This window comes from Myripristis murdjan, chromosome 3 (assembly GCF_902150065.1).
Source record: "Myripristis murdjan chromosome 3, fMyrMur1.1, whole genome shotgun sequence".
Classification (NCBI taxonomy): Eukaryota; Metazoa; Chordata; class Actinopteri; order Holocentriformes; family Holocentridae; genus Myripristis; species Myripristis murdjan.
Genome location: NC_043982.1, coordinates 46,280,295 through 46,300,294, shown reverse-complemented (window position 1 = coordinate 46,300,294; position 20,000 = coordinate 46,280,295). Strand labels below are relative to the sequence as shown.

The following is a 20,000-nucleotide window of genomic DNA, read 5'->3' as shown; positions in this document are numbered from 1 at the left end:
TTTTTTTTTTTTTTGATGTTTTAGCCTGTTTCCATTCCATCTTTTAATTTTCTCGATTGTTTCGTTTTAAAACTCAAACTTCTATTTTCTGGTTTGTCTCACTTCTATACATCTCCTCTCTTTGACTGTTTTATTATTTTATCTTGCACTCTTAACCATTCATTTACTTTTTATCTACAGTCTTACTTATTTTTATATGTATTTATTTGTCTGTTTGTGTAATTGTTTATTTACTTTCTGCTTTTCATATCTTACTAATTTTATTGCTGCTGTTATTTTTGCTGTTTTGAGTTTGATCTATTCTATAGATCTATTTGATCTATTAATTGTTTGAGTTTTATGTATTCATTATGATCTATTAGTTGTTGGTTTTGTTTTGTAGCATTAAAACTGCAGTAGCTTTCCAACACGCCACTGTTTCACTGTGCACATAAATATTTTGCCGGGGTTCGTCGGTGCCCAGCAGGGAGTCAGCGTGGTGCGTTTGAGTGCTCGCTGTGTCTGTCGTTACTTCTGGCGTTCCAACAGTCGGACCGTTTGTGATGTTTGAAGGCAGCGGCTTAATGAAAATCAGCCTAACACATAATGAACTTACGAACGCAGTGTACAAACACACACACACACACACATACACACACACACACAAACACACACACTGATCCGGTTATCCACAGGAAGTACAGCTGCATTATTGGAAGTGAACCTGCAGCCCTGAGCTGCACAGGAACACACTGACCAGCTTTCCCAACAGCAGCAAAGAGGCCAAGAGTGTGTGTGTGTGTGTGTGTGTATGTGTGTGTGGGTGCGTGTGCGTGTGCGTGTGTGTGTGTGTGTGTGTGTGTGTGTCTAAGGGGGGAGTGGATCAGTGTTCCCTCCCAGGAGGATTGTGGGATATGTTTATGTAATGATTAATCTTGGCGTTTCTTTATTTGTGGAGGATTAGCATTAGTCTGCGCTGCGTTCACTGACCCCCGTTCACCGCAGCATTCACACAACCACCAGACCACATTAGCAGGAGCTGTGTTAAAAAAAAAAAAGACAAGAAATTTACATGAAAATTAGTTTTTAAAAAACATTATAAATTTTAAAGGTAAAAAGACAAAATTTGCAAAAAAGCAAAAGAATACAGAATTCACACAAATAAATAAATGAATAAATATACAAAATATTTTTAAAAAGAGACAAAAAAGGAAAAAAATGCCTTTGCTCAGTGGGTGAAATAAACCTCCCCTGCTGACAGGCTCCTGGGTTTCAAAGGGTTAAATCATGTATTATTACAGAGCACATGAACACCATGTGAAGGGTCAGTGTGTGTATGTGAAGACAACACAACTATCAATATCACCATTATCAATAATATCAGTTATCAATACGATAAACACAGTCATCAGCATCTTTAACAACAGGAAAATCTTTCAGGATTAAATCACAGTCACTACCACTAGTGAGTGTGTGTGTGTGTGTGTGTGTGTGTGTGTGTGTGTATGTGGGCGTGCGCATGTGCATGAGTGTGTGTGTGTGAGTGTGTGTGTGTGAGTGTGTGTGTGTGTGTGTGTGTGTGTGTATGTGGGCGTGCGCATGTGCATGAGTGTGTGTGAGTGTGTGTGTGTGTGTGTGTGTGTGTGTGTGTGTGTGTGTGTGTGTGTGTGTGTCAGTGCCAGCCGGCTGCCAAGTGCTGTTTTTGTCCGTCTGTTTAATCCCACCATGTCAAATGAATCCATTCAGCCTGAGCTGAGAGGCAAACAGGAAGCTGAGGCACACACACACACACACACACACACACACACACACACACACACACACACACACACATACACACACACACACACATACACACACAGGAGTGTTAAAGGCACAATCCTCCCAAAACGCTGTCAGGCCGTGCAGGCAGGCGACATGAGGAGAAACACGACAGCATTTCATGGCGTTGCTATGGCGACCCGTGACCTTTTGACCCACCGCTGAGCAGCAGGTTGGATCTGAGCGGAACCACAGCGCCTCCTGGTGGGTGAGCTCCCATCACTATCTGCCCCACCCCTTCTCCTCTGTGATTGGCTGCTTGTCCTGAGGCTGGCGGAGCCGACTAGAACGTCGCCCTGTGGGCGGAGCCGACCGGAGCGTCAGCCTGTGGGCGGAGCCGACCGGAGCGTCGCCCTGTGGGCGGAGCCGACCGGAGCGTCAGCCTGTGGGCGGAGCCGACCGGAGCGTCAGCCTGTGGGCGGAGCCGACCGGAGCGTCGCCCTGTGGGCGGAGCCGACAGGAGCGTCGCCCTGTGGGCGGAGCCGACCGGAGCGTCAGCCTGTGGGCGGAGCCGACCGGAGCGCCGCCCTGTGGGCGGAGCCGACAGGAGCGTCGCCCTGTGGGCGGAGCCGACAGGAGCGTCGCCCTGTGGGCGGAGCCGACCGGAGCGTCAGCCTGTGGGCGGAGCCGACAGGAGCGTCGCCCTGTGGGCGGTGATTCGGTCAGGAAATAGTCCCAGTGCTGCTGATGTTCAGGTGAGCAGCACGGCCTCCTGGGTAATGCTGCTCACCTTCATCAGTCAACACCAAATATCACCTTTTACCAGCTCAGTCACTATTCACACATCAGCTGAGTGTGTGTGTGTGTGTGTGTGTGTGTGTGTGTGTGTGTGTGTGTGTGTGTGAGTGTGTGTGAGTGTGAGTGTGTATGAGTGTATGTGTGTGTGTTTGTGTACCTGAGCTTTCTGGTTCAGACTGGACTCTCTCTCTCTCTCTCTCTCTCTTGTCTCCTCTTCCTCACTCGCCCATCAGCTGCTGCTCTTCTGCAGAGCAGCTGTGTGTGTGTGTGTGTGTGTGTGTGTGTGTGTGTGTGTGTGTGTCCAGGTGGAGTGGGTGGAGTCAGATGCTGCAGAGGTGTTGTGCTGCTGAAGTGAAGCGTCTGTCTCTCTGTCAGAGCTGGTTTTGAGAGAAGTGTGCTGATTGGCTGTGACCAGATATCTGTCAAGTGGAATCCCACGATGCTTTGCGAGGAGCCGGGCAGACACACGACCACAAATTTAATCTGATTTTATCATTAAATTAAACTTTAAGGGTTTTGGAGGCGCGACATCGACACTGGAGCTGCTGCTTATAGGTGGTTTGTGAAATGCAAAGTTAAAGTCAGTGAGACAGTAAGACAGTGAGAGTCAGACAGTGAGACAGTGAGACAGTGAGACAGTAAGACAGAGAGACAGTAAGTCAGTCAGACAGTAAGACAGTCAGACAGTGAGACAGTGAGACAGTAAGACAGTCAGACAGTCAGACAGTCAGACAGTCAGACAGTAAGACAGTTCTTTCAATGGGAGCTGTGTGGTGCTCAGAAACTGGATTTTCACATGTAAAAACCATAGAATTGTGGGAGGTGTATGCACCGTGGTTACCGTGGTTACCGTGGTTACCGTGGTGACGCCCCCCGGCCTGTTGATTGGTTTCACATGACGAGTGTGTGAACGACTGACAGAGGTTTACTTACCGTGAGGGATTGTGGGTAACGCTGCAGACGGTCAACAGGAAAGATGCGTTGGACTGTCCCTTTAAGAGCCCGGGCAGCTGTGCTGCATTCATGTGCTGGTGGGAAAGTCCGACATCGGAGTTTTAACAGAGCTGCCTTCACTTGCTGACTGGAAAATCAGACAAGACACAAAAGATTTCCAGATTTCAGGTCTGCAGGTTCATCTGAGAGCCAAACACTGCCAGCTGACCTCTGACCTGTGTGTGTGTGTGTGTGTGTGTGTGTGTGTGTGTGTGTGTGTGTGTGTGTGGATCATGAGACTTCACACTCCGCCGTGTCACAGGAACAAAGAGCTCTCTGACAGAAAACAGAATCTGAACTCAGTCTGACTGCAGCTGAACCTGAGGCCCCGGGCCAGTGTGTGTGTGTGTGTGTGTGTGTGTGTGTGTGTGTGTGTGTGTGTGTGTGGAATACACACTCCATGGTAAAATCACAATTCGGCACGTTAATCATGCCTGTGACGTTCCAACACGACTGGATCCTGTTTTCCTGCTTCACTTCACAAACTGCATGTGTTCATTTCTTGTTTTTTGTTTACAGAAGATGTTTACTCGTCCTTCATTTGTTGTTTGTTTGTTTGTTTACAGTTTTTCCATCAAACCTGCCAAGGGCTGATTCTGATGTATGTTAGGTGACTTTTACATTTAAATAAAGGTTCACTGCATTCAAATTAACACCAAACGTGATGTGTTTTACCTGGACACACACCTCCGTCCAGCAAAACCACAGTTATGTAACCACACTCACACACACACACACACACACACACTCACACAGAGGTTGACATTTGAGGCTTAACTCTCCCTCTCTCTCTCTCTCTCTCTCTCTTAGTCTCTCGGCCTCATTAACAGATTGACCAGCTGACCCAGTGAGTGCAGGAGCTGGATTAACACTGCAGCATGTGTGTGTGTGTGTGTGTGTGTGTGTGTGTGTGTGTGTGTTCAGCTACAGGTGAGCAGGACACACACACACACTCACACACACACACACACACACACACACACACACACACACAGTCTTTATGATACCTGTGCTGGTTTGTTGTTTTGATGGTTTGTCTCTGGTTTGGCTCTCGTGTCTTAACGAGTTTCATAACGAGCTCCAGCCCCAGCGAGGGCGAGGGCGAGCCGGGCGTCCCATCAGCTGGTGGAGCTTTGTTCCATCAAATAATTCCTCAGAAGGTGAAGGAGTGCACACGCCGTGAGTCGCTTTCTCAGCACACTGCAAAAACTCCAAATCTTACCAAGATTATTTGTCTTATTTCAAGTCAAAAATGTCTTATTCCTAGTCAAAATATCTCATTACACTTAAAATAAGACATGATCACCTCAGAAGTAACTTGTTTTTAGACAGTTTTAACTTGTTTGAAGTGAAAATTCACTTGAAACAAGTGAAAATTTGCTTGTTTCATTGGCAAAATTTGCCAGTGGAAAAAGTGAAAATTCACTTGAAATAAGTGAAAATTAGCTAGAAACAAGAAACAAATTTTGCCAATGAAACAAGCAAATTTTCACTTGAAACAAGAGACAGTTGTCTAAAAACAAGTTACTTCTGAGGTGATCATGTCTTATTTTAAGTGTAATGAGATATTTTGACTAGGAATAAGACATTTTTGACTTGAAACAAGACAAATAATCTTGGTAAGATTTTGAGGTTTTGCATTGCAGGAGCTCACTGACAGTCTGAGCCTGACGAGTCTCAGATAAGATCCATACAGATGTTTGTTTTTTTTGTTTGTTTTTTGTTAAATGTAAATGTTAAATGCAAAGCTACTCCAGAATAAAACTATAGAGCTGGAAATGAGCATTTTAAATCTATAAAAATACGATTTCCAGCTCAGTGTTGAATAAAATGACAGAGATCATAATTTGAACGCTCTGATCTGAAGACGTGAGCTGACTGCTGAGCGACTGTCACTCTGAAGCCACAAAACATGACTCAGCTTTTACTTTTACTGTAGCTGCTCAATCCATTTCTACTCATCTGGAAATGGTATTTTTATCGCTTTGAACATCAGAGTCTATGGCACTAATCCAGCGAGGTGAATCTAATCTAATCTAATCTAATCCAATAAAGTGAATTTATGCTGAAGGACCATCAGAACTAAGAAAAGAAGTTTGTCAGATGAGCTCGTTAAGCTCGTTAAGGGCGGCTTTAAAGGTCTGACTCGCCAACGTGGAAGTCCTCATTGTCCGACTGTCCCAGCAGCACCTGAATGCAACGCCGGCCTCATGGTGCCTTCAGTGTGTGTGGGGAACATCATGTTCACCGTATTTATAACTCTGTCGCACATGAGCCCTGACAGAGGTGGGAAACTCAGAAATACTGGATATCAGAACGTGTCTTTCCGAGATTTCAAACGCCGTCCATGTTTGATGCCGTTAGGTTGCTATGGTTACTGCATGAACGTCAGCACGGTGGAGTTACGTAATCCCCGGGTTGGATGTACGAGCTTCTGACATGCACTTGAAGGCAGCATCAGATCTGTAGCTGCGGGACAAAGAATTAATTTTTCCACTTTACTTTTTTTCAAATGAATTCCTTTTTTATTGCGTTTATTTTACAGCTGTTTCTTTCTTTCTTTCTTTCTTTCTTTCTTTCTTTCTTTCTTTCTTTCTTTTTTCTCTCCTCCCTAGATCCTTTGTATCTTTTTTTATATTCCGTGTGTTTATGAATAGTGTCTATGTGTCTATCTGTGCGTGTGTGTGTGTGTGTGTGTGTGTGGTCTGCTTTGTGTTCACGTGGCTTCACCCTTACATAACTGGCTCTGGTATAAATAGCTCAGCTCTGATGCACCCTGATCGAAGTATAGATATAAATAAATACATTCATAACAGCAGCTGACGTGCCTTTACTCTGAAAACACGATCATGAGACCCTCATCACTGCACACGTGTGTCACCATGGCAACAGCACACAGGGTGAGGCGAGGCGGGGTGAGGCGAGGCAAGGTGAGGCGAGGCAGGGTGAGGCGAGGAGGGGTGAGGTGAGGCGGGGTGAGGTGAGGCGGGGTGAGGTGGGGTGAGGCGAGGAGGGGTGAGGTGAGGCGGGGTGAGGTGAGGCGGGGTGAGGCAGGGTGAGGCGAGGCGGGGTGAGGTGGGGTGAGGCGAGGAGGGGTGAGGTGAGGCGGGGTGAGGTGAGGCGGGGTGAGGTGAGGCGGGGTGAGGTGGGGTGAGGCGAGGAGGGGTGAGGTGAGGCGGGGTGAGGTGAGGCGGGGTGAGGCAGGGTGAGGCGAGGCGGGGTGAGGCGGGGTGAGGCGAGGCGGGGTGAGGCGAGGCCTGGTGAGGCGGGGTGAGACGACTCAGGCGAGGCCGGGTGAGACAAGGCGGGGTGTGGCGGGGTGAGGCGAGGCGGGGTGAGGCGGGGTGAGACAAGGCGGGGTGAGGCGAGGCGGGGTGAAGCCGGGTGAGACGACTTAGGTGAGGTGGGGTGAGACAAGGCGGGGTAAGGCGGGGTGAGACGACTCAGGCGAGGCGGGGTGAGACGACTCAGGCGAGGCGGGGTGAGACAAGGCGGGGTGTGGCGGGGTGAGGCGAGGCGGGGCGAGGCGGGGTGAGACAAGGCGGGGTGAGGTGAGGCGGGGTGAGTCAGGGCGAGGCAGGGTGAGGAGGGGTGAGACGACTTAAGTGAGGCGGGGTGAGGCGAGGTGAGACGACTCAGGCGAGGCAGGGTGAGACAAGGCGGGGTGAGGCAGGGTGAGGCGAGGTGAGGCGAGGCGGGGTGAGACAGGGTGAGACAAGGCGGGGTGAGACAAGGCGGGGTGAGGCGAGGCGGGGTGAGTCAGGGTGAGGCGGGGTGAGGAGGGGTGAGACAAGGCGGGGTGAGGCGGGGTGAGACAAGGCGGGGTGAGGCGAGGCGGGGTGAGTCAGGGCGAGGCAGGGTGAGGAGGGGTGAGACGAATTAGGTGAGGCAGGGTGAGACAAGGCGGGGTGAGGCGGGGTGAGGTGGGGTGAGGTGAGACGACTCAGGTGGGGTGAGGTGGGGTGAGACGGGGTGAGGCGGGGTGAGTGCGTCTCCTTCTCCTGAACAAAACTCCGGCAGATGTTCAGACTGAAAATGACAGAAAACATTCTGCACAGATCAGCACAGGCAGGTGTGTGTGTGTGTGTGTGTGTGTGTGTGTGTGTGTGTGTGTGCGTGTGCGACTGTGTGCTTATTCATGTGTGTGAGGTTGTTATATCAGAACAGGAAGCTTGCGGTGTGTGTGTGTGTGTGTGTGTGTGTGTGTGTGAGGCAGTAACATTCAGAGTGTGAGCTCTTTAATCACTTGAAGTGTTTTTGTTGACGCTGTGTGTTCAGTCACTGACTCAGAAACCACACACACACACACACACACACACACACACACACACACATACACACGCACACACACACACACACACACACACGCACACACACACACACACACACACACACACACACACACACACCACGCTGTCAGCAGGCAGAGCATGGTGCTGCGTTCAGGTGCAGGCTGTGAAGTCGTTTGTGTCTCCTTGTTTTTTTGTCCAAGAAAAAAACATAAACATGTGATTTCCTACATTTCCCAGAATGCCTTGCAGCAGCTCTGAACTGACATGATGAGACGATGTTCTGTACCGATCAGCTGATCGATTACCCTGACCGAGTGCACCCAGCAGCTGAACACACTGACCACTGTCCACACACACACACACACACACACACACACACACACACACGCACACACACACACACGCACACACACACACACACACACACACACACACACACACACACACACACACACACACACACACACACACACACACACACCAGGGGGATGAGTTAGCTGTCATTCAGCTGGTTGGAGCTGTGTTTCTCCTGGTGTGTGTGTGTGTGTGTGTGTGTGTGTGTGTGTGTGTGTGTGTGTGTGTGTGTGTTGAATCTGACCAGGTGTTGTTCCAGACGAGCTGGCAGTCTCTCTGTCTGGACGCTCAGTTGTGCTCAGTTAGCGGTTTGTTCTCCTCAGCTGGCCTTCACACACACACACACACACACACACACACACACACACGCACGCACGCACGCACGCACGCACGCACACACACACACACACACACACACACACACACACAGGTTCATCTGTCTCAGTGCTGTTGGTTTTTGTGTGTGTGTGAATGTGGCTTTGTTGAATCCTGGATTCTGATTGGTCGGCTGAGCCTGCGGGCTGTGACATCATCGGCGTGACGCCTGGCTGCTTCATGTGCGCTCTGAAGAACACGGGTTCTGTAAGAGCCTTTGTGGTTCCATGAGGATCCATCAGCTGCTCTCCTAAAGAACCGCTTCATTTAGCAGAGGGTTCCACGGGTTCTTCTAACAGAACAGGAACTGTGTATCAAAGGTTCTTTAGAGAATTAACTGTATACAACAACAACAACAACAACAACAACAACACATCGCCGCTGCTGGTCATGAATATTTAAATCAAGTTATCATGTGAACAAGGCCTTTATGCAAATGAGGCTCCTCTCTACCTGCCACAGTGTCCAGGTGAGCGGTCTCACCTTCAGAGAGGCTGAGCGTCCGGAGGTCCCCGTCACCATGGAAACCATGGCTGCAGCCGGAGCACATCAGCAGGACCTCCGGTTCACTGGGAAAAGTTTGTTTCGGTTCACGAGACTGAAATGACGGGCTGGTTTACAGACGGCTGACGATGCGTTCACTGCCAGTGGGAAAAACAGCCTCCACATGCTGGTGTGTGTCTCACCCCAGCAGCACTGACCTGACCTCTGAATGGACAGTATTCAGAATTATAAACAGATTTCTCTTTCCAGTTTTTGAAATTATTTTGTTGCTTGTTTTTCCATCATTGTCATGTAAATGTTAAATAATTTTTTGCTAATTTTCAGATAATTTTATTCATCATGTTTTTCCCGCTCTTTTTGAAAGAAATCAAGTGAATTAATTATTGGAACATGAGTGAAGAAAAAAAATCAGTAAAAATACCTAAAAAAATACCTACCTTAATTGTCACAGTAAAGTGATTTATTTAGTGATGATGTGTTTAATCATGAGGTCAGTGATGCCCCGTCAGATTACCTGTGAATAAATGTGTGTCGGGTGTCGGGCCCCTGCGGTCGGCCCGGGGCCCCTGCGGTCGGCCCGGGGCCCCTGCGGTCGGCCCGGGGCCCCTGCGGTCGGCCCGGGGCCCCTGCGGTCGGCCCGGGGCCCCTGCGGTCGGCCCGGGGCCCCTGCGGTCGGCCCGGGGCCCCTGCGGTCAGCCTGGGGCCCCGAGTGAAGCAGCTGCTCAGCCTCTCTGGTGTGAGTCTCCTGGTTTGTGTTTGTTGTGTTGAGCTGGACGCTGAGACGCCGCAGGTTCTGTGAACGCAGCACACAGCGTCTTGCTCAGCGGCACGTCGGCAGGGCAGAGGAGAGGTTTTATTTGTAGACGTGTGTTCACCTGTCGACCGCCTCACCTGTCACATCAGACATCTGACATCACATCAGCTGATGTCAGATCAGCTGTGTGCAGCCGCAGCGCCTCGCTGATGTGAGAAGAAGAAGAAGAAGAAGAAGAAGAGGAAGAAGAAGAAGAAGAAGAAGAAGAAGAAGAAGAATGTGTGATTCTGACTTTGTTCTCTTTATGTCTCTCGCTCTGTTTCTGACTCTGATTCACATTTTATAACATTTTGTCTCCCTCTTTTCTCCTCTCCCTCTCCCTCTCTCTCTCTCTCTCTCTCTCTCTCTCTCTCTCTGCAGCTCAAATTGAAATCATTCCCTGTAAGATCTGTGGAGATAAATCTTCAGGGATCCACTACGGGGTGATCACCTGCGAGGGCTGCAAGGTAAGCTCTGACCTCACGTCCCCTCCCGCCGGTTGCCATGGAGACGGGTGTTGCGGTGATGTCACTCAGATCAGAGACTCTCTGAAGGGAAAAGTTCGGCTCTCAGTCTCTGCTGTGTTGAAAATCTCTGCATGATGCAGTTTTTATGATTTGGTTTTCTAATCCAGCGGTTTTCAAAGTGTGGTCCGCGGATCAGGATTCAAACCCCCAGGGGCCTTCAAAGACCCCTGGGGGTTTGAATCCTGATCCAGAATCACAGATCTCACCTCTAATTATGACATTTTAAACTTTAAAAGTACGGCTTTAATATATTTTGTTGATAATTTTCTTGTAACTTTTACAAATTTCTTTTCAAATTTTCTCCTCATTTCTTGCTAATTTACTCACCTTTCGCCTTTTTCACACCTTTTGAATGAAGGACTTCAGTTCATTTCAGTTTCATTTGTACAGCATCACATCAGAAGAGAAGATTTCTCACACAGGAAGTCAGACAGCAGGAGAGCTGCTGTGGTGTTTGTGTATTGATCACTGATCAGATCTATCGAGGCTCGTTGTCTCTAAGGCCAGAGCCCAGCGTCCCATTTAGCCCCTGAGTCAGGTTATTTTATTGGCCTCTGTGTAAAAATAAAATAAAAAAATAAAATAAAGGCACTACGCGACCGAGTGTGACCTTGTTGGCATTGGTCAAAAGTTAAGCAGGGCTTTTATTTTGATGTATGTTGCACTCGCCTTATTTGTGATGTTCTCGTGTAACTTCGGAAAATAACTTCATGGAATCACGCGCCACCGACAGCACTGGCTGGAAAGAATGGACTTCCGCACGGTGTGTGTGTGTGTGTGTGATTTGTCCTCACAAACCACCAGTGAAAATAATCCGACTACAAGAGAAAACCTTTGCAGATGTAGTGAAAGAGGTGAAACAGTGCCACCGTGGAGCTTGGCTCTATGGCGGTGTGTGTGACGGGTGTATTCAACTTCAGGTACCTAGCGCTACGATGCGAGACAGAGACACCTCCCTCTGCTAGTGATAACGCTGCTCTGTCCGTTAAAAAGGTGGTAACTTATGCAAATATTGAATTAATTATATTTAAAAAGTAACCCATGCATCACTTCTGAAAATAAAAAAAAGAATAAAATAAAATAAAATCCCTACCTACCCATGCTTCCCATGAATAAATAAAATAAAATAACCCCCCCCCCTACCCATCCTTAAAATGCTAAATAAAATAAAAAATAAAATAAAATAAATTCCTTACCTATTCATGCCCTTAAATGACAAGGAACCAGAACCCAAGGTATTTTTTTGTTTGGCCTAAAGAAACCCACTGTGAAGAGGTACAAGAATAATTGGACCTCCTCTCCTCCTCCTCCCTTCCTCCTCTCGTTCCTCTCCTTTCTCTCCTCCTCCTCCTCTCCTGTGAACTTTGAAAATCAAAATAAAAGCGTGGTGTTAGCTCAGAGGGTTAAAGTTGAACTTCTCTCTGAAAGCCTTGCTCGTCCCTCTGGAGTAAAACTTGAGCAGAAGAAGAAAACCTGGAGTCGTCAGCCGATGAAGCTCCTTAATTCTGCATGAAGCCGCTGGCTTTTTGTCTTTGAAGAGAGGAAACTCACATTTCACTCTGATCGATTATCCTCTGATCTCCATCACGGCTGAACTCTCACCACATCGACTTTCCAAACGGATGAACCCGGCGCCCTTTTATTTAATTACCTTCTAAGAGTCCAACCAGCTGAGGAGTCTGCTCGCATGTCAGAGAAAAACCTGCTGATTTTGAATGTTTCATCCCTCCACATTTTCCACATCATCAAACCGTTTATCCCGTCCTGTGGCAGAACTACAGATTTCACATCAGAGTCAAAATGTGAGTCTGTGGTTGAAGCAGCCGCCTCATAATGTTCTGCTTCTCAACATTCAGAAACCACACAGCTGATGATCGGCTGTGGAAAGCAAAACGTTTCCCCGCTTAGGGACTATTTTCCCTGGCGGAGGAGGAGGAGGAGGAGGAGGAGGAGGAGGAGGAGGAGGAGGAGGAGGAGGAGGAGCGTTTCAGTGTGAAAAAGTCCTGAAAAGCCAACAGTGCTGCTGCTTTTAGGAAAACTCATGTGGAGGACTTTATTGGGCTGATGGAAAACTGGAGTGAAGAAAGTGTGAAGGCTCTGAAAGTTCATGTTCATATTGTTTCATATCCTCTTCCTGTCCTCCTCTCTTCTTCTCCTCCTCCTCCCCTCTGGCTCTCCTCCTCCCCGTTACTCCTCCTCGCCTCCTCTCCTCCTCCTTTCATCCTCTTTCTCTCATCCTCTCCTTCCGCACACCTCCTCCTCTCCTCCTCTTCTCCCTCTCTCCTCCTTCCCCCCTCCTCCTCTTCCTCCTCTCCTCTCCTCTCCTTTCCTCCATCTGCCTCCAAATCACCACTTAGCCTGTCTGACTCTGGCTTGTACACACACACACACACACACACACACGTCTCCATGAGCGGCTCGCTGGCTGTGAAATGAGCCTACAGCAGCCAGCTGTCATGGCAACAGCTGTCACGGCAACAGCTGTCACAGCAGCGCGGCGTCTTGTTCGGGCGGCCGGTCCGGTGGCGAGCGAGCCGAACCGAGCCGAGCCGGGCCAAGCCGAGCTGAGCTGAGCCGGGCGGCGGTGATTTACGATCCGGACGGACTCTGATAACGAGAGTCTGGTGGTACAGAAACGTCCCGACACACAGGTCCTATTAGGTGTTTGGTAACCATGGTGACCATGATTTAAGAAAACAGTCATAACAGATGAACGTTTCAGTCGATGTTCGGTTTCACTTTTGAAGAAAACAGCCAGACAGCCTCCATCCTTCCTTCATCATTAAGACTCAGAGGCGAGTCAGGGGGAAACTCAGAGTTCAGGGGTTGAAGCTGTAACCCAAAGCTTCTCACTGTCTAACGGAGCTGAGTGGAGCTCACCTGGGACGTTTCTCCTCTTCAGCTCTGACAGACGGTGGGACGTCCCAGCTGTCTCACCTGAGAGGACGCTCTCCAGGTCGCTGATACCACTGGATCACTGGTGTGCAGGTGTGAACGAGGGTCACCTGACTCCAGGTGTGAACGGGGGTCGTAGGGTCACGTGACTCCAGGTGTGAACAAGGTCACCTGACTCCAGGTGTGAACGGGGTCATGGGGTCACCTGACTTCAGGTGTGAACGAGGGTCGTGGGGTCACCTGACTCCAGGTGTGAACAGGGGTCGTAGGGTCACCTGACTCCAGGTGTGAACAGGGGTCGTAGGGTCACCTGACTCCAGGTGTGAACAAGGGTGGTAGGGTCACCTGACTCCAGGTGTGATCGAGGGTCATAGGGTCACCTGACTCCAGCTATGAACGAGGGTCGCAGGGTCACCTGACTCCAGGTGTGAATGAGGGTGGTAGGGTCACCTGACTCCAGGTGTGAACGAGGGTGGTAGGGTCACCTGACTCCAGGTGTGAACGAGGGTGGTAGGGTCACCTGACTCCAGGTGTGAGCGAGGGTCATAGGGTCACCTGACTCCAGCTATGAACGAGGGTCGCAGGGTCACCTGACTCCAGGTGTGAATGAGGGTGGTAGGGTCACCTGACTCCAGGTGTGAGCGAGGGTGGTAGCGGCACCTGACTCCAGGTGTGATCGAGGGTGGTAGCGGCACCTGACTCCAGGTGTGGTGGTTGTTCGGGTCCTGAGAGGTCAGGTGGTTGAACTTCCTGTGAAGGCTGATGGGACGGTCCTGCAGGTTGGAGGCAGATGGTGTGTGAGTCCTCCTCTGGTCAGAGAAGGTTCCTCTGTCTGAACACTGATCGCTTCCTTCACTCCTCCTCCCGTCCAGGTGTCCTCTGGATGCTGTGGTCCTCAGAGGAGTGTCCCTGTCCTCTCAGGTGCAGGTGACCTGAGGAGCCGGACCTCCCGTGCTGTTTAATGGCTGTTTAGTTTCATTCGTCGCTGCTCTGGACTGCCGGCTTGCTCGTCCTGTGTTCAGGTGTGCAGCCAGTCTCTCTCTTCATGTGCTGCTGGGTTTGACAAACATCAGGATGTCTGCTTGTTGAAAATCTTCCAGAGTTTCTCAGACACTCCAGACACGTGTGGGATGACGGTGCTGTTGTGTTTCTTCTTCTTCTCCTACTCACCTGCCCGGTTGGTGTTCTTCCTGGATCCTCACAGAGGTCCACTTCAGGTATCCACAAGCTTTAAGTGCTTTCCTCAGACGTTTGTACTCCCTCTCTTGGTCCTGGTTGCTGGTTGGCTCGTTATGAGCTCGGTGGTTCAGGTCCTGGTGCTCCAGTGGGTGGTGAGGGTCAGAGGGTCAGTACTGATGTGTGTGTGTGTGGGTTTCCTGTCCTCCTCAGTGTGGACAGCGTGGTCCAACAAGCACCAGCTGACGTCCTCTCATCAGTCACATCATCCTGCACCAGTGGCGGTCAATTCAAATTTCAGCCAATAAAACCTTCACAAATCTTTAATCATCCTCTCTCCTCTCGCTCTCATCCACCTGACCCTTCAAAATAAAAGCATTTCTCCCCCAAACTGACATCCTGTTGGTTTGCACTGGGAATGGTCCTTCCCTGCACCGCGTCCCGCCCACACTTCCCGTTTCAACAGGAAATACAGCAAATCAAGAAAGTAAGAGTCCGTTTCATGGGGTCTGTAATTTTCTCTACAGAAACACCTCCAGCTCTTCGGCCTTGAACGTTCGTCTTTGTTTGTTGAACCAGAGTTTCTGATATTTGAGTTTGAGCCGCTCAGGAGAACAAGCAGCGGCTGCAAAGCAAAACTCAGCTCATCAAGATGCAAAACATGCCGCTGGTTGCTGGGTAACAAGACCGCTCTCTACCAAAAAAGCGATCCCATAGGTCGTTTGTACAGCAGCTTATTACAACCTGTGGTGGTGGTTTAAAGTTTAGCGCCCTCTAGAGGCCCTGTAAAGAACGACCCCAAGTACAGAGAGAGAATCTGTTTGGACAGAAGCTGTCAGTGTGTTTCTGATGATCAAATACATATTTGTGTGTGTGTGTGTGTGTGTGTGTGTGTTTCCCTGCAGGGTTTCTTCAGACGCAGTCAGCAGAGTAACGCCTCCTACTCCTGTCCTCGCCAGAAAAACTGTCTGATCGACCGGACGAGCCGCAACCGCTGCCAGCACTGCCGCCTGCAGAAGTGTCTGGCTGTGGGCATGTCCCGAGACGGTACACACACACACACACACACATACACACACACACACACACACACACACACATACACACACACACACATATTATGGAAGGGGGAAAAAAAATCAAAGTTACAAATCAGTTCCAAATGTCAGTTTTCTTGTTAGATGATTTTTACATTGCAGTGCGGACCTTTGTCCTTAATTTAAATCAAATCAAATAGTAATTAAATAGTAGTAGTAAATAGTAAAATAAGTTAAAAAATTACAGTTCAATGAAATTGCTACATCAAAATCAGAATCACACAGAAAATGCATTCATGTAACATCCTTATTATTATAGCTATTGTTTTTTTTTTATATATATTTTCATTTTATTATCTGGACTTGTTTTTTTAACTTTATGTTACTTATTCACTTTTAAGAGACGTGAACAAAAAAGCTCATAATTCACTCCCATGCAAAATCCTGCTCGGGACAAAACATGGATTCCCTTCCAGTGGTGAGGCTCATGTCTCGAGGTGAAGTCTGTGCTGCGTTCACTGTCCTCCAGGAGAAAATCCAAGATGGAGAAGGCAAAAAGTCTCTCTGTGTTTCACTGAGCTGAGCGTTTTCTGAGTATAAAAACCAGCGGAGGACAGAAGCTGCAGGGTTCAGACATTCTCAGATGATAAATGACGGACAGCACAATCAAATGTGTGGTGAAAGTGGCACCACGTCTGCACAGTCATCACGAGGAGGTGAAACCCTGTTGGTGAAAAGCAGCTGATCAGAACAGAAAACACTGAGGGAGGACAGGAGGCGCCAGCAGGAGGCGCTGCAGGACAGAAAGTGTTTGTTTCCGCCTTGAGACTTTGTGTTTCTGTTTTCTCTCTGCAGCCGTGAAGTTCGGCCGCATGTCCAAGAAGCAGCGGGACAGCCTGTACGCCGAGGTGCAGAAGCACCGGCTGCAGCAGCAGCAGCAGCAGCAGGGCGGCCTCCTGCTGTCCCACCCCGGCCTGAGCGGGCCGGTCCCGGGCGAGGCCGAGCCGCTGTCCCCCTCCTACAGCCTGACCGCCGCCGGCCTGACGGAGCTGCAGGACGAGCTGGGAGGATACATGGAGCAGCACTCGCCGGAGGCAGGCTCCGCCTCCTCCAAGGTCTGTGTTACCTCATCTTCATCTTCATCGTCTCCGTCCAGCGTCCGGTCTGCCGTCTGCCTCCTCTGGCCAATCACAGACGGCCAGATGTTCCCAGTTTGACATCAGGAAGGGTTTCAGCAGGTGTTGGTGTCCCTCTGACGCCCCCTGGCTGTGAGGTGAACCTCAGGGCTTAGAAAGCTGCTGATTAATTCATGTATGATTATTAAAGAGCGAGGCTGCAGAGAGAAAAACATCAGAGACGAGGACAGAGAGGAGCAGCACATAGACCAGAATGCACTGCTGCAGCCTCCACAGACCAGAATGCACTGCTGCAGCCTCCACAGACCAGAATGCACTGCTGCAGTGTTTATAGTCCAGAATCCAAATTGCACATGAAGCGTACTACAAGACAGATTCAGTTAAAACTCGATGACATCACAGCGGCTCTTCTTCCTCTCTCCCTCGTCCAGGCGGACTCCAGCGGAGGAGGAGGAGGAGGAGGAGGGGGCGTGGCCGGGTTCTACCTGGACATCCAGCCGTCTCCCGACCAATCAGGATTGGACATCAACGGCATCAAACCGGAGCCGCTGTGCGACTACGGATCCGGTAACGGCTTCCTCCCGTACTGCTCCTTCAGCAACGGAGAGACGTCGCCCACCGTCTCCATGGCCGAGCTAGGTGAGGGGGCGGGGCCTGATGATGATGTCACATGAGAAGGTAACGTTAGCTAGCGCTCCGGTTTAGCAGCTGCAGTGGTTTGGTTCAGGTTAGCTTCAGGTTTTGCTTCAACAAAGTCAAAGTCCCTGCCAGAGGTAACAGGCTCTCACTGGGCTTTTCAGAATAAAGGCCCGTCAGACCGGCAGCTTGCCACCTTCGTTCTGTCCTCACTCAGAGTCAGACTGATTTGTCATCTCAGTTTGTAAACACTCACAGTCGGCCCCTCGCCTGCAGCCAGTTTTCCTTTCCTAGGATGGAGACGGAATGAAACCACCACCCAAAATGTAAAACACAAATATTCCATCACCATCTTAGGAAAAAAAACGGCCTGCCGACCATTCCTTATCCAACAGAAAACTTCCTCCTCTTCCTCCTCTTCCTCAGTGCTCAGAGCTTTGTCCGCTCGCCGTTTCTCCTCAACAGATCTACTTTTTTCCGCGATTGTGATTTTTGTCGCTTCCTATTGGACGTGGTGCTGTCAATCTGGCACCGTGCTGCTCTGTGATTGGCTGGGAGCTGCACACCTGCTGCCCAAAGGCCGACGCCCAGAAGAGTCCCGAGCTTAGCAAAAAAACTAGAAAACCCAGGCAGAGGGCAGACACACACACACACACACACACACACACACACACACACACAGTGCTAGTGGGTCACAGTCATGATGGAGAGGATTAGTTTTGTTTTTTTAGGAAAATCCTGCTCATCCTGCATTTTTCTCCCATGAACATGTTGGTCAGGAGTGTAAATCTGAAAATGACGATGTGGAATTATGCATGTATATTTAATTTATTTGATAGTCAAACTTCACTTAATGTACTAGTATGGACTCCGTATTCCTGTTGCTATTTTTGGCCGAAATAAACTTCAAACTTCAAACTTCAAAAACTTCAAACTTCAAATTGTAGTCTGGACGGAAAAAACAGAACTTTTTGAAAGCGCTGACGTACTGTAGGATCATCATGTGGAGAAATCTGAAAACTCATCTTTATTTCTGTCCACACTGAAAAACCACTGTAAAAAAAAAAACAAAAAAACGCTGGTTTGGTGTTGTACTGCAGTGAAAACAGGGAGGACACAGGGATTATCAGAGAAATGTGTTTTTGGTATTTTTTGGTGGCGATGGAGGATGAGATCGTGGTTCCTGTGTGTGACGTGTAGAGCAAGGTGCTAACACCGGCAGGGTTAGGGGTTCAATTCCCACGTCAGCCTCCATCCCCCTCCCGGTCCCGTCCGGTCGGTGAGAGGCGGTGAGTGGCAGATGGAGGGAGAGAGCTGCAGGGGAAACAGAGAGCGAGAAAATGAGGAGGAATCTGCGAAGAAGTGGAGCAGACAGAGAGAGAGAGAGAGAGAGAGGGAGAGGGAGAGAGAGAACAGAACCGAGGGGCAAACGGAGAGACAGAAAGGTGGTTTAAAATAGCAGGAGGTTGGAAACTCATCTTCAGAGCTCATTAAAATCTCTGTGTGGTAATTAGTCGTCTGTTAATTAGGGCCAATTGGGACGTGGAGGGGCGCTCGTTGGGGGAAATCACTTTTTTAGGCTCCCTGGAGTTTTTCACACAATCTTTTCTTCTTGGACAAAAGCATTTATCATAATGACCCCTCCCCCCTCAACACACACACACACACAGACATATATACACATATATACACACACCATCGTCCCTCAGCAGCCACACAAGCTTTATTAGCCGAGTGTATTTTCTGCCACACACCAGGTTTTGGTCTCCTCTGTTATTTTCAGATTTATTATGGTTCATTACATCAGAAGAAAGAGACTGAGGCTCCTTTGGCTCTGCGTGTGAGCTGCCTTCAGGAGCGTTTTGTTCAAGCCTGTTAACAAAAGTTTTGACAACTCGGCTTGACGGCTAAGCCTCCGCCCCAGTGATTTTCTGCATGTCCAGAGGTTCCTCTCCAGAACGTTCCTCTGCTCTCCTCCCAGAGCGAGCAGTGGGCTTTCAGAGCTGCCACATCACTCCTCCTCCCTTTCCTCCAGCCGCTGGTTTCCATTCATTCCACTACGATATGAACATGAACTTTCAGAGCCTTCACACTTTCTTCACTCCAGTTTTCCATCAGCCCAATAAAGTCCTCCACAGGAGTTTTCCTAAAAGCAGCAGCACTGTTGGCTTTTCAGGACTTTTTCAAACTGAAACGCTCCTGGCACATTGGCATATTGACTGATGTCATAAATTGGTGGAATAATTGATTGCCAATGAAGTAAAGATGAAAATATTGGAAAAAAGTGAGAAAACGCCTAATTGTTTGCATTAAATTGATGCAAAATAATTAAGAAATGTGTTTTCAGAGTTATTTTTTCTGTGGATGTTGTCAGCACATGTGTTCTGTGTATCTGGGAATGCATTTATTGACAGCCTACCCAACCCACTGAGGATTTGAGGGAAAAAATCGTTTTTAATATTTTTCTGATAAAAAATACAGGGTGCATACACTAAAACGGCCACAATTTTTTTTCGCGATATTTCCAGCAGAGCAGACCCTCCAATTATTGTTTCTTAGGGTCAAAGTTAACAGAAAAAACACAAATAAAAAGTATGGCAGACCATGTCAGGTTCAACCCAATTTATTGAGCTTTTGAGACTTTGGCTCCCCGACTATGAAATCTGTAGTTCCTGCAGGATTTGACTTTCACTCATCTTTACACGTGTTTATACAGCGACATGATCAATAAGCATGATTGGATT

The 20,000-nt window shown here is 48.9% G+C and overlaps 1 protein-coding gene across 1 annotated transcript in view; it reads left to right on the top strand.

Moving 5' to 3' along the window:
* The window catches only part of LOC115356959 (nuclear receptor ROR-alpha A-like), a 50,375-nt gene that overhangs the window by 25,035 nt on the left and 5,340 nt on the right, over positions 1 to 20,000 (top strand). The window contains exons 2-5 of the mRNA XM_030048281.1: positions 10,231 to 10,316; positions 15,353 to 15,494; positions 16,340 to 16,603; positions 17,086 to 17,259. Coding sequence (XP_029904141.1) covers positions 10,231 to 10,316; positions 15,353 to 15,494; positions 16,340 to 16,603; positions 17,086 to 17,259 — 666 coding nt within the window. The remainder of the gene's footprint in view (positions 1 to 10,230; positions 10,317 to 15,352; positions 15,495 to 16,339; positions 16,604 to 17,085; positions 17,260 to 20,000) is intronic.